The 14,608-nt window shown below is 36.9% G+C and overlaps 1 protein-coding gene across 1 annotated transcript in view; it reads left to right on the top strand.

The window, feature by feature from the left end:
- GMDS (GDP-mannose 4,6-dehydratase) overlaps window positions 1-14,608 on the top strand; it is a 425,077-nt gene that overhangs the window by 188,384 nt on the left and 222,085 nt on the right. Inside the window, exon 7 of the mRNA XM_075052276.1 lies at window positions 5,979-6,106. Coding sequence (XP_074908377.1) covers window positions 5,979-6,106 — 128 coding nt within the window. The remainder of the gene's footprint in view (window positions 1-5,978; window positions 6,107-14,608) is intronic.

Genomic DNA, 14,608 nt, shown 5'->3' with positions numbered 1-14,608 from the left:
CCAAATGAGGATCACTTGATAATTTTTATCCTCATGTTATTGGACCATTGCTTTCAATCTGTGATCTGTGGATTTTATTATTATGTGATGATTTCCCAGGGGGTGATGAAGAATAACTTTTAGAAACAAGCCTATTATCAGTAGCTTTATCTTTCCTGTTTAGAGATCTCACATGTCCATTGGAAAATAGTTGGGGGCATGTAAACCGAAAATATTTGAAAAACATTGAAAATGTATGAAAAATCTGAGAAACCCACTATCGTAAGGTACTATTACAATTTTAAAGGATAGAGAAAAAGATTGGAAATATTATGATGAAGCAAAATATTTCCAGCTAGGCTATATAGGATTAAAATGTAAGGATTAAAGCACTATATCTCATGTTTCAGGAAATAAAATGATTTATTGCTCAGGTCAGGAAGATGTTTCCCATGCAGTGCATGACTTAGAGTTTCTTATGAATCATATGATCCTTATTTCATATATATTTCATTTTACAAATATCTGATTGTGGACTTTCTGGCAAGCTCATCCAAATGTAGCTGTACTTGCTGTGTAAAATTTGCAGGATATTATGAAGAGCTGGGAAGGAAAAAAAAACAACAAACTTTTAACAGTGATTTTTGCTTTGTTTTCAAACAGTGATGTTTCCACTTTGTATAATTGTTGTTGTGAGAAGAATAATTTGTTATTTTAAATTGAGAATGGATTCACAATTAAAATGCATGTGTGTTTAATATACACTAAGTAGCTGCTATACTAGTTTTACCAAAATGCAGTACTGTATCAGTTGTTTTGATCAGGGTACGGCTGAAAATTCCATTCAAATCCAAAATATGGAAGGTTAATTTAAAGATCTGTAACTTGATTTTTCATCTGGTTTACATTGACATAACTCTGTTGACTTCAGAATAATTGTTATTGATTTTCATCAGTATAAGCTAAAGGAAGCTCCAGACTTCTTCCCTTAGAAAAACTGGATGTCGCTTTGTTTTTTAATTTCAGCTTGTTACAAAAGTGGAAAATCTTCTCACAGATTGGAAATTCTGAGCAATGTGGATTTTCAGGCAATCAAAACATTTTAATGATCTCATTAAATGTATCATTTACAATACATATATGTTAAAAGAAATATGTTCCTTTGGGTTAGTAGAAGCACTGGGTACATAATGTGTTTGAACATGTTAGGCTTCCACTAGAATCTATGCCAGAATTGTAGAAACTTGGAGGAAAAAAAACCCACCCTTTTTCTTGTGCCAGCATCTTTAGAGACAGAAACCTTTTTATCATATTTTATGCAAAATGAAAAAAAGATGCTATGGCAGCTTGATAGACTGCTTGGACTGCATCTCAGCTGATAGATAAGTATTGCTATTAAGTGCTATCAGATTGACTGTTATTCTGTGATATTACTAGGATTAATGATGGATTTTCTTATGCATGAAACAACTAGTGTTATACAGGGATAGCAGTCTTCCTAAGACTGCAATTTTGTCACCTGTTGAGTTTTGTATGTAGCATTGAGAACTTGGAAAATGAGGGTTCTTGAAGAGAAATAGTTACTGTAACAATGGCTCTTAAAGCTGCTTCATCCATTTGGCTGCCTTTTATAAATCACAGATTCCAGAGAAAAACACCTACTTCAAACAGCCAGTTTCCTGGTGATACACAAAAGGTGAAACCCCAGTGCTGATAAAAGGAACGGGGTATTAATGGAGAGACCCAGATTTTTTTCTCGGAGCTTCCAGCTTTGGAACTGTAGGTGCGTTGAGACCGTGCTTCCTAAAGCAGTAGTTTTAAATACATGTTAACTAGAGGTGTGTCCATCTTTCAAAGCTGTATCCTTGCCAGATGTAGGCAGCGTCCTTCTCGGAGGGATGAGCTGTGCGACCTGTTTTCCACCCTGAGCCAGGCAGTGCGGCGGGCGGCAGGCCTGGGCTGGAGAGCAGAAGCTATTGCATTATACCTCTGCTATTTCTTTTTATTGGAGTATTGTTCCTATAGTGGCTTGCTGACAAGTTATATGTTTTACAGATCAGGTCTGCTTGATGAGGAATCCTTGCTTAAAATAGTATCTAGGATAAATCGGGTTTGTAAATCAGACCTTACGGTTCCTATTGGAATGCTAATGATCTCAGAGGGAGGGCTTGGGTTTTGAAAACAAATCTAAGCTAATGCCCAGGTTCCTGAAAGAGCTGTTAATATAATGAAAATTCATGTTTAAGGCCTCTTTTAAAATATAAAAACTTGTCAGGCACTGCTCAACCAAGGCTGTTTGTAACTGCTGAAATGTGTGGACACACCAAACCATCCTTTGCAACGTCTGGACACATCTCTGCTGTTCCAGTACAGCAATTCCAGTGCTGTCAGTAGCGACACAAACCAGAGCACATTGTGGCCCATCGTGGTTTGGATGTATTTGCTGCGTAGATAACTATGCAAGGCAGTTAGCCCAGCATGCTTGGCCCTACTGAGGGAGCAAGAATGACTCTCTTCTTGGTTACTGTAGGATAGTGAGTTCCCAGAACAGTGCTACCCTCACACATTTTGAAAGTGTTCAGATAAGTCAAAATACGTCATCCATTTAATAGAGTTTTGATCACTCCATGTTCATTCGTACTAGGTGTGAGAGTGAGGTGTGTTTTACAAAATCTCTCTGAACTGAGGAAGTAGTACAAAGCCAGGAGACAAATGTGGGACTTGGACATCTCTCTTCCCCACCAATGTAAGCTAGTTTGTGTTGCTACCACCAACATGTTTCCACATGAATTAGTAATGTTAGTAGCATAATAAAGTAGGCCTTATTCAGCTGTGATAGCTGGTGGCATTTTAGCTGCTGCAACATCCTGATCCGATGAAAATCGACATAAGGGGTGAAGTGGTTAACACACCAGCAGCTCTATTGACACTCTTGTTGGCACTAACTGGCCATTCTATGGAGGAAAATGCTCTTGTAGGTTCAACATCAGCAAGTCCTCAATACCTCCTGAGGAAGAAGGAAGCTAACCACTTCTGTGTCTCAAAAGGTACTTTGTATTCAGTTATATAAAGATATCTGTAGCACTCCACATAGACCTTTTAGATAGAATCATTCCTGAGGAAAGAGACATTACGTCTGCCAAGTTTCAGGCCAAAGCAAGATTTTATAGCCTGATTGCAAACCCCTAGGACAGGGCTTTTTAATGGAAATGCTGACATAGCCTTAACTATTTTGTATGACTCCAGTGGGCATCAGCTTAAATTCTTGTTATGATGTGCATTTAATGGCATGGGATCAAACATATAGTGTAATGGGATATTTTAAGATACTGTTTGAAGAGAATCAGTATTTAAACATTGTTTATGAACCATATCATTTAAATGCTTCTGAAATGTGCCATTCAGTCCTTGGTTGCATGAAAAAAAATTCTACTCACATTTCTCAGAATGAACAGCAGCATAGTTTTCTTCCGCAACTTTAATGCTGAGGCACTTCCATGAAGAGGGTTGGTATTATTTTGTTGAACCCTTACTGGAATATTTCTGGAAAATAAAGGTTTTAGTTTTTCACTGTGGTGCTCTTTAATTCTTCATTTCAGCCTTTTGAGGTATATTCTGATTTTTACTTGGAGATCTTTGAAGATCATTTCTCTGCAGTTATCAGTGACTCTGCAAGAAGACAGCAGTTGCTAGTATTTGCTGTGTTGTCTAGATGAATCTGCTTTTTCTTGTGCAGTATATTTCATATATTTCAAGTTAAGTTGATAGCATAAGTCCCATCTCTCACACACACAACCTAATACACTTTTGTGTGTGTGTGCTGAGGAAGTGGTTGCTCCAAAATGAAAGCTGACATTCATTAGTCATGCAAGCTGACAGTAAAACTTGCTTTAATGTAGATGATGAGTAGAACTCTCACTGCTTTTACTGCAAATGGGAATGTAGCGTTGAAAGCGGCCACTTTTGCTTATTACTCAGTTGGAGTCTGGAACATAAAGCCGTATACTTTATCCTAGAAAAAAATGCTTCTCCCTCAACTGTTATTTACTGAATAATAACGCTAACTGAAACTATTTCAGTGCAGAAGGTTAGGAAGTTTCAGAGCAAATCCTAATAAGTTTGTGTAATAATTTGAGTCTATTTTTTAATTATTTAGTAATAATCTGTGTGAAGATCTCAAAGCACTTTGATAATGTAAAAAATGGAAACAGTCTTTGGAGAAGTGCCAGTCTGACTAAGCCAAAGAGACTCTGTCACTGGTTTCTGTTAAGCCAGAACTGCACTCCCGCTGCAAACCCGTCCAGCCAGGAACAGGGGAACCACAGTACTTTGCTTTCAGAAATGGCAATAGCAGAGTCACTGTGTCGGTCCTGTGGTTTGCACTGGTTTATCTTTGGGATAATCATATTTCTCCTGGTGAGTATGCAGGGTGCAGTCTGGAAGAAGGGCTTGGGCTTTCATCCTGCAGTTGACTCATTTGTCCAATTTTTGAGGAACATTGCTATAAAAAAACTCTCCTCCAGTATATTTTATTTCCAAAATTTTGCAAGTCACACTATATTGTAAGCTTCCTTTATACATGAACACTTTTTCACGGTACATGGAAATTACCTGATTTTCATCCTTTAAAAAACAAGCATAAACTAATGATATATTCTAAATGGCTAATAACTGGAGTTCCAATTAGTTCAGCAGTTGACAAAAAATTAAAATTCTATCTTATTCCGGTGGAAAGGTCTGAATTATTTAAATGCTTCGTTCCACATGGTTCTTATAGGTGCGCTTTTTTTTTTTTACTTTTAGCAGAGTCAAATGACACAAAAAGGTACTGTAGTGCTCTTGACTTTACAGGAAAAATTAGTATTCTGAAAAATTACTTCAACATTATTTAATAATTTTGCAGCAGCCTATCATTTGTTTGACAGGAAACAGAAAATATTGAGATGCATATCTCAAGAGCAGAGTTCCATAATGAAAAAACCTACATATATGCATTGAATGTACAATCTGCACTACTTAGGACTTTTGAAATTTGCTAAGAGCATTTTACAATTTTCACCAACTTTCCTGCTTTCCATCAGGATGAGGTATCATCTGTCACCACTCAATCTTCTTTTTTTTTTTTGCTATTAGAAAAGGCATGTAATTTTAATTTTTTGGCCCATTAGTGTGCAAATGCCATTGGGCTTGTTTAGCCTGAACTCATGGTCTAAATTCAAATCCCTCTGCTTTTGAGACTATTAACCACATTTTAGAAACACAGCTGTCATAATCTAAAAATCAAGATATGAAAATAACTAGAAACAAATATTATTTAAAGCAACTCTACAGGGAGCAGAAATGGGTACACAAATTTTCCAAAGCAATACAGTGAACAAAATATGGAAATATGATAAAATACTGTACAGCCTTCAACAGATAAAGTTGAAATCACAATTTCATGTTCTCACTGAACCTGGGGGACAAAGAATCCCAAATAACTAGAAAAGTAGAATGCATTTAACCAGAACAGTCCTTTGGAGAATATGTAGTATTTAGATAGTCCCTTTTTTTTTAATTGATGAACTAATTTATTTAGATATATGCATTCCTTAAAAAAAAATTATAAAAAAGAAAAAAGAAATGGCAGCAAAAAACTTGAGGGTGGTCTAAGATGTCTCTCTTCTTTATGTAACCTTTTGCATTTTGTGTTTAAGAACTGACATTCCAAATGATTTTCTTTGGCTTTATGCCTGGACTGAATACTGAGGCAGCAAATTAAGAATGCTTATGAAGTCCCACAAAGAAAGATCTTTGCTGTGAAAGTGCAGCTAATGTGACACTTGCACTGGAAGCTTCTTAGCCTACTCAAACGATAAAAGATGGCACGGGTCTAGCTGGTGTGAGGGGAGTGAATGAAGACTGAAAACACCATGTGCGGAGCTATACAAGGTGTTTCTTGTGGCCAGTTATCTGCCACTGTGACTCTGTGCTGTTACTACCTTTTATTTCTATTCCAGGGGCTAACTTTGTTACTCGAAAAATTAGCCGGTCGGTAGCAAAGATTCACCTCGGACAGCTGGATTGTTTCAGCCTGGGCAATCTGGATGCTAAGAGAGACTGGGGCCATGCCAGGGACTATGTTGAGGTAAGCTGTGGGCCACGTGCCTTTTTCTGAATTGTCTTCATGGTGGGGATAATGCTTGTTTCTGTAACTTCAGGCCATGGTCCATGGAGGGCTATCTCAAGATGTTTTTGCATATTGAGGCCTGTTAACTTTGTCTTGCTCTTGATTTCAGAGTAGGGAATTTAGCAACACAGCAGTCTACCCCAGGCATGACCAGAGCATAAAAATAAATCTTTGGGTTTACATTCCTTGACTAAATTCCTAGGGGGAGGGGGCTGACTATAAAGTGGATCTATTCTAGAGTATTTCTCCTATTGTTTTGACAAATTTTATGACCAATATTAAGATTGCAGCAAGATGCAGTATGACCTGAAGCCAAAGATCCTGCTGGAGGTTGGTGGCCTTTATTACAATGAGGCAAGAATGGTGTATGTATTAATGATCAAAGGTCTAGCTGGTTATACATTAGAAAGAAGCATCACAACATAGTTGTGATGGCACGTATTGCAACGCATGTGCCTGCGTCTAGTGTTTGAAATGTTTTCATAGTCAGGATTTGTTTCTAATTTTATTCTGTGCATCTACTTAAGCAGACAAACAAACAATACCCCTGTATTGTATTACAAGGAGACATGAATGACCGTGTAGGAAATATTGTCTTTTCCCCAGGAGACCTTTGTCCCCATTTTGGTGCTTAAAGATTTCCTGTGGTCATTGGACTATTTCTGTCTTTTAATAATTCCTTGCTGGGAAACCGGATTTGGCTTCACCATTCATTGATGTAGTTTAAAAAGATGTTGACTGTTTGTTTGTTTTTCTATATCACAAAGTAAGAAGTATTTCAGTAGGAAGAAGTCTGATTTGGGATTTTTATTGTAAACTGGGATTTAAAAGGTAAAATAAAAGCTGAGCTCTCAAATCTTGTTTACAGTCAAAAAGAAACAGCAAGAAAACAAAATTGTAATACCACAATATAAACTTTTGTTCTGGATGATATTAAAAAAAGTAAACAGCCATATTGCCTTGGCATCCAAAGGGTTACATCAAGCAAGCAAAGAAGGTGATTTTTGGCAGCCGGATATAAATAAAGTTGGCTTTTGGTTTTGCATTGCATTTGCATGTAAGATGGTAAAGGCACTATGAATGTCATGACTATGCCGCCATGAGTATTGTTTCATATCTGTGGCTACAACAGTAGTTGAAGAAGTTAATCCAGTAAACCATCCCAATCATCTTTTTAATGGATAAAACTATAGTCAAGAGTGTTCATAAAGTCAGTTACCAAGTCTCAACTGGAAGGAAGTAAAAGATAAACCAAATAAAATGATCAGTTGCATGAACATAATGAGCATAATTTGCTGACAGGCATTGGATAGTCCATAAATACTTTGGCTATTTTATTCCAAAATGACTTGCACCAGATCATAAATCATGGGATGAATTCTGATGTCTCCTTCCACAAGGGAAATCCAGAATAACCCTCTTGTGCCTAGTGGGTCAGACACTTGTCCTGTGTTCAAAAGGAAAAAAAAAAAAAGAAGGAGGAAATTAGAACAAGTCTATCCAGAAGAATGACTAGCTTTCAAGGCCTTTGGCCTCCAGAAGGAATATAGTTGTCCGAGGTCTACAGCATGAACACATGTTTGTTGTGTAAGTAGCATTCCAGACCTTTCAGCTACACATTTTGGTCCTGTCCCAAAATCTTCTGGAAAGAATTCCTCACTAAAATATAGTTCATCTTGAGTATTTCTCTTCCCGGAGAGGTATCCCTTTGGATAATGGGAGAGTTATTATCAATTCTCTAATTCCCTGAATATTGTGGAAATGTGGTTACAGGCAGTATTCTAATGGCTAAAAAAGAGAGTAACTTTAAACTGGAAGTAAACAATTATTTGAGGCTTTAATGGACTGGAAAGTAGGGTTTAGAGATTTAACGTTGTTCAAATAAATACATAGTATGTTAGAAAGCATGATCGTATTTACAAGCATTTGGGGAGCTTCCTTAAGCATATGGCTGAACACATAGGGATATATCTTATCCTCTCCATATGTACTTTTAAATCCCATCGATATTAATACAAGTAACACATGTGCATATAGACTAGACCATGTACTGTATTTTCTTTCTCCTTATTTCCTTATTAGGGATAATAATAAAACCATAAATACGTTCCTTTTTGTTGTTTTATAAAACATTATGGGTCAATTCCTGATCTCATGAAAGTTGATGACCAAACTCCCATCGACTTTGTGGAGAGATCGTATCCCGTATGAATTGGAGTGGAGAACGTCTGGCAGTTACAAAGCAGAAGTCAGGACTCTTGAGCTTTGATCACATGTGTTCATCTGACTGCCACTGTGATTTTGGGCAAATGCTTCTGTAAAGCATGGAAGCACATGCCTGCACTGAAGCACGTAGATGCCCACCAGGGGAAGGGCTGCCAGCATGCTCGGTGCTAGCTGTGGGTTGAGGTCAGCTTTTGTAGCAGAAGATTCAGAAGTTTGATGCTTAAACATAGGTTCATGTCAGGGGAGAAGAGTTGGAATGTGTGTTTGATTAGGCTTTTGAGTTGGGGCCTGAACTGCCACCTGCAGGAACTGAAAATCAGGTACAGCAGCATTGTGCTTGTGAATGAAAAATGGGAAGTCTCACTCACTAGAAAGAAAGGCTTCCATTCAGTGTTTGAAGAGAACAAAATAGAAGTAACCATTGAAAATTGGGGGGGGGGGGGGGGGAGTATTAGTTTTATCCTAAAATTATATTAGTAACTTTTAACATTTTTGCAGAAATTGCTGCTGCCTCTTACTCCCCCTTTCTCCATTTTTACTATACAGTGATCCAGCACAAGTCTCATGGGATGGTATTAGAGATGGTGGTCAAAGACACTGAGTTGGAAGAGAAAGAACAATATACCAGTGCTGTTGATATATTAATATTCTGTGTGCTAATTTGTTTTGTGAGGTTAACTTATACCTTTTATTTGTTGTAGAAAGTTCTAGTAAACCATCTGCTAGGTATTTTCAAATATTGGTACAATACCAAGACTTAACAGTCTGACTCATTTCTATGCCATTTATAAAACACAAGGCATCATACAAATTCCCTCAGACACTCACCCAAGAGTCTTACTTCAAATAAATATAGATTCTCAGAAACATTTAACTTGGACCATTAAAAAAATGTCCATCAATCCGTCGCTAGTTGGTTGTGTTTTTTAATTTCCTACATGCTAAATACTGTAAATGAAGTTGTGAAGTTGTATTTGCAACTGAAACCTTAAAATGTTGTTGTTTGGGTTGTACTAGACACATTTATTGGTAAAGATATAAAGGGAAAGCCAACAAATAGAACATAGTCATGTTGGAAAGAGGCTCTGTGAAAAAGAGCAAGTTCATATTAGAGTTTAACAGCTGAAGCTTTTTCTTCCTTTCCTTCAATTTCCTCTTTATCATCTGCTGATGCTCAGGTTGCCTTCTGCAATTGCAGTGCTCACACCTTAGTGTTCTGCAGAGAGTAGAAATACTGCACTGATGAATGCTGTGGAAAAGCCTGTCACTGTATATCTTACAAAAGTAAAAAAAACAAGTCAAAGGTAACAGTTTAAATAGTCTTTAAGTGTTTGTAGAGATCAGAAAGATTTTCTTTTGTCTTCAGTAGAAATCCACCAGTATTTCAAGCAATGATTACGGAGGACTCATAATTGGGTCATAATTGGCTCCAATTCAGTTAATTACAGGTCTAGTCAAATGCTTAAAATTATGCATGTGCCCAAATTCATGGTGAAATCAGACACCATTTGATATTCTAAATGTATGGCAATTATCTTCCATTATATTTAAATAATGTAAAAAAAAAAAAAAAAAAACAAAAACAAAGAAAAATGAACAGTTTATAAATAAGTAATATAGTGAGCATAAGGACCAAGCACATAAGAAACTGTTTAAAGAGAGACTTTCCTTCTTACTTTTTTTTCCTTTAATTGGAACTGGTGTTCATTCATACTTTACTTTGTGATTAAAATACACAAGAAAATGCACATTTTTATTGTCTTCAACCATTTGGTGCATGTTGAAATTGAGATAGTACAATCTAATCTACAGTGATGCCTTCTGCATTTAAATCTCCAGTCAGCATCACCTGGTCTTTTATTCATGATTCTTCTATTCACCCTTCTAATAGGTAGAGACTGACTCTTGGAGACAGCTGCTACCATTTCTGTTGTGGGAAATCCCTTCTTGTACGTTTGTGTGTGCATTTAAATATAAAAACTCTTGCCAGACAGAATTATTTAAAATTTTACTTTACTCTTGTGCATAAGAAAAGGATTCAGCCAGCAAGACTGTTGGCCAAGGCATTTCTAGTTCTGTTTTGTTGTTTTCTTGTAGTGTTAAGGATGTGTGGTCTTTTGAGATACGTTTTACCTTAGTCTGATGAGGCTTTGAGTTTTTTCTGACACATCCTTTCATCAGCCCCGCAGAATACTTGCTTGTGAGAATTTTGATTTGTTGAGGATTGTTGGTTATAAAACGAAAGTCAGTTATATCTGTCTGTGTAACTACCAATACCTCACATAGGTATGAGATTGGCCCATGAACTTAAAAGACCTACTTTTAAATTAGGATTACTCTTTTGTTATGGACTGAAGTGAAAAATGTTTTTCCCTTTTTACTGCTTAGTTTTTATGCTCAAAGTTAATCACTTCTAATAAAAGTTAGGTAATAATTTTAAACCCTCAATACTGGACTGCTTCGAGTATGAGGGTAAAGATTTTTGAGGCATCCACATACTCAAGTGTGTTTTGTGTATTTCCAAATGAGGACTTTTTCTTTCCATCAGCTTGCTTGAGCTGGGATAATTAATGGCTCTATTAAGCCAAATTGATCTTAAAATTATATCCAATCTGCTCTGATTGATGTGATGATCCACTGAACTGATTATCTTACTGCTGCCATCGAGGTGAAGTAATTGTGAGAGCAGCAGGGCTTGTATGAACCTTTAGGAGAAAAGTTTGATAGACTGTGCTCCTGTGGAACAACTGCTGAACATTCATAAAACTCTTGACAGGTGCTTGCTGAAGCAATATCTTTTCTAGAAGCATGTGTATCAGAGACAATGACTATTCCACCTTACTTCCTTTCTAATAGTTTAAAAATCTGTTGTCCTTTTTATAAGATGTAGAACTAAGCCTCATGCTGAAATGCTTTTTGAGAAAGCAACATCTTCCCAAAGAAAGTATGCCAAAGAGAGATTATTCTTTGATTTCCTCATGTAAATACTTTGGACATGTGGGGGTATGTTGTGTTCAGGATAAAGGAAGTCACATTTGACTATGATAGTATGTTCAATCATCCAGGCAAATAATGGTCCAGTTCTCAGGATATAGTAAGCGGCCACAGCACAGATAACTGGTCTTAAATGAAAGATGCCAAATCGCTTTGTGAAGTTCACCCAGCACTGACCCAAGGGCAAGGGCGTTTGCAATAAAGCCACTTCTTCATGACACAATGAGAGTGCTGGCACAGCAGGTACAAGAAGTAGTAAAGAAGATTGTCTTCCCTCTGGCTGAGTCTATAGGGAAAAGACTTAGGTGGATTGCCAGGGTCAATTCATGATGCCATTGTTTTACTAAATTATTTGCACATGTGGCACCTCAAAGGAAATGTTCCAACCCTACAAAAGAGTTCAAGTCTTGATATGAGGTGGTAGATGGCATCACTGGCCACAAAACAGACGTCTCCCCAGCATCTCTCTCATGCAGAATCAAAATAAGATCTCATGAGACTGCATTGTCATTTCTTTTTCTTTATTGCTGTCCAGATAGGCTCCATCAGGCTCCCTGGGCTCAGTAAGGCAGCTGTGGTACCACTTGACTTCTGGCTTCAGAAACTACTCTTTTAACTCTCTGACTTTAGTTAAGAACTTGGGCATCAGACTTTGAATGTTTTCTGCAAGGCTATTTCTGAGCAGTACCAAAATGAACTGTCACAAACGATAAGCATAATAGTGAAGCTCTCCTCAGTGTACATTTCTTCTCCATTGTCCCATGCAAGCTGAAAAAAGTTGATATTTAAATAATGATGTTTTCTTTTAGTTAGAGCATGATTTGATGCCAGCAAAATGTAGGGATAATTCTCAAACTTCTTCTTTCAGATTTTGAAAATATGGGCAACCTTTCCTTTATGAATAGAGAACATGTTTTAAAACAACTGTGATAGTAAAAGTTTTCCTTTTTAATGCTAAATGAAAGCTTACATTTTGGTAAATAAGGCTGCACAATAAAAGAGCTTATAATGTGTTTCTTTCAGAGCATGTAGTTTAGATTAGGCTTCTTGACTATTAGAAATAGTTGCAATTCCCCGCAGAATAACACACTATCATCTTAATTTTACTCACGTAGATGATGTCTGCATTAAAGAAAAACAAAACAAAATGAAGTCTTTCATTGTTTTTGAAGTGCTGAAGTCTGTAAATAATGTGCTTCTAAATAACTGCAGCATAAGTGAGAAAATTCAAATATGGATGATTTTGTGGAAATTATTTTCAATTTCATGTATTCTAAGAGGTGCATGTGTGTGCTATTTTCTCTTTAAGTTTGGTATGATTGCTAATAAGAGATTGAACAAGAAAGTAGTTTATTACAGTAGACATGAATGGTCTCCATATTTAAAACATAAAAATGAGGAAAGGAAAGGGTTTTAATTACAATATGTAGGTGTTCTGTCTAATGCACATCATATGGTATTGATTTCCAGCAGCAGTACCTACTGTAAGTGTTGCTGTTAGACCTTTTCCTTTCAGAAAACTATCCTGATCTATTTCAGAACTACAGCACCATTTCCCCCTTTTTATTTTCCTGCAGCCATTTTTTATGTGAGGGGAATATAATTGTAAAAAGATTTTTTCTTATTTACATAAATTTTCCTTTAGCTTACTTTTTCACCACTTTTGTGTTTGACCTATTAGTGTTTTTAGGCTTTACAAAGCCAAAAAAGTGCTTTCCTCAGCAAAACCATCTGGTTTAGTTTCCTGTGCCTCAACAATGATATGTGTATTATTATCAAGGCCACCCCGGTGGTTTTCTAAGTCGTCTTGTTACAGCGGTGGTCTTACAATTCAATTGGAGTGATGGAAAGGTTAGACTAAGGCTTCTTTCAAGTATTAGGTTTCCGGATTGATAAATTATGTATTGTTGTCATATTTCTGAGACTGACTTATTGTGCCATTGTAGCTTGAATGCAGTTTCTCTTCAAATAACACAACTACAAGAGTCCTCCTGGCAAATTCTGCTTTTGTAGCATGTTCTTCTTGTAGAATACCAAATTAAGGCACTTTCTAGAAGTAACTTTAAAAGCATGCTGTGTTCCCGTTATTTTAGTTTTCTGCTCTGTCTGGCAATGTGTGGAAAAACAAGTAAATTTATGACAGGGTCCATGTTTAGGAGCTATGCTTATACTTGTGATAGGATCAGAAGTAAACATACGGATGCCAGCAGGGAGACTATATAATGCAGTATGTATACCATCATTGCAATCTCCGTCAGTGCATGCTGCAGGACAATATTTACTCATTAGCAGGTGGCGATATAACAGAAAGGTGAAAGCAAACCAGACTTTTTTAAAAAAGGTCTGTTCCACCTTCCAGTCAGTCTTGTGGTGGTTTTAACTTTGGGCAGCTGCAGATGAGACTGTGGGAAAGAGATGAATCTCACGGGGGAGACGGGATTGCCTGGACCCAGGGAGTGAGTACACCAGCCAGCCTGCTCGAGGCTGCAGCTGCGCCTGGAGGGAAACCACTGCCCCGTCACGGGGTGGAGCGTGTTCACCATAAAGTGAGTCTTCACAAAATTTAACAGCAAAGGTCTCACAAGTCCTTCTTGAGTGTATGTAAACTGTCATTTTTTAATTTTTTTTTTTTTCCATTTTAGTCCACACAAAGTTTATGAATTGGGCAAGTTCAGGGCAAATTTGATGGAAATGTTCTCATAAACATTCTCTAGCCCTCAGCATGCAAAATTTCAAGTACTTACTGTACTTACAACAAGGCAACCCTGAGTTCATGGAAAAAAAATTATTGAGGTTTATGGGGGAGTTAATACAAATGAAAAGTATTCTTTAATCAGCTGAATCACTTCAATTGACATTTTTCCTTCTTTTCTTTGCTCTTTTTCCTATCATGGGAGGAGGGGGAGAGAACCACAAAACAACCAGGTGTGTCTACCTTTGAACTCAGAATTTTTTTATTCAGTCAGATGGTATTTGGCAACATTTTAAAGAACAGGAAGCAGCATCTTTTATTGGTAAATATTAGGCAACATTAATAACAGGTACTGCTACCAGCCCCACCTGTAATAACCCAGATAGTTTCTCTTTATTAACTAATCTATGATTTACAGATTTATTTGAATCTTAGATTAATGCACCACATTCTGAGAAAGCTGTAGAGCATAGTTGGTTTTAATTTTAATAAGGGAAAAAAATCCCTTAAAACAGATCATTAAAATTTAATGAGGACATTTTTAAAAC

This window comes from Buteo buteo, chromosome 20 (assembly GCF_964188355.1).
Source record: "Buteo buteo chromosome 20, bButBut1.hap1.1, whole genome shotgun sequence".
Taxonomy (NCBI): domain Eukaryota; kingdom Metazoa; phylum Chordata; class Aves; order Accipitriformes; family Accipitridae; genus Buteo; species Buteo buteo.
This window is presented reverse-complemented; position numbering and strand designations above follow the sequence as displayed.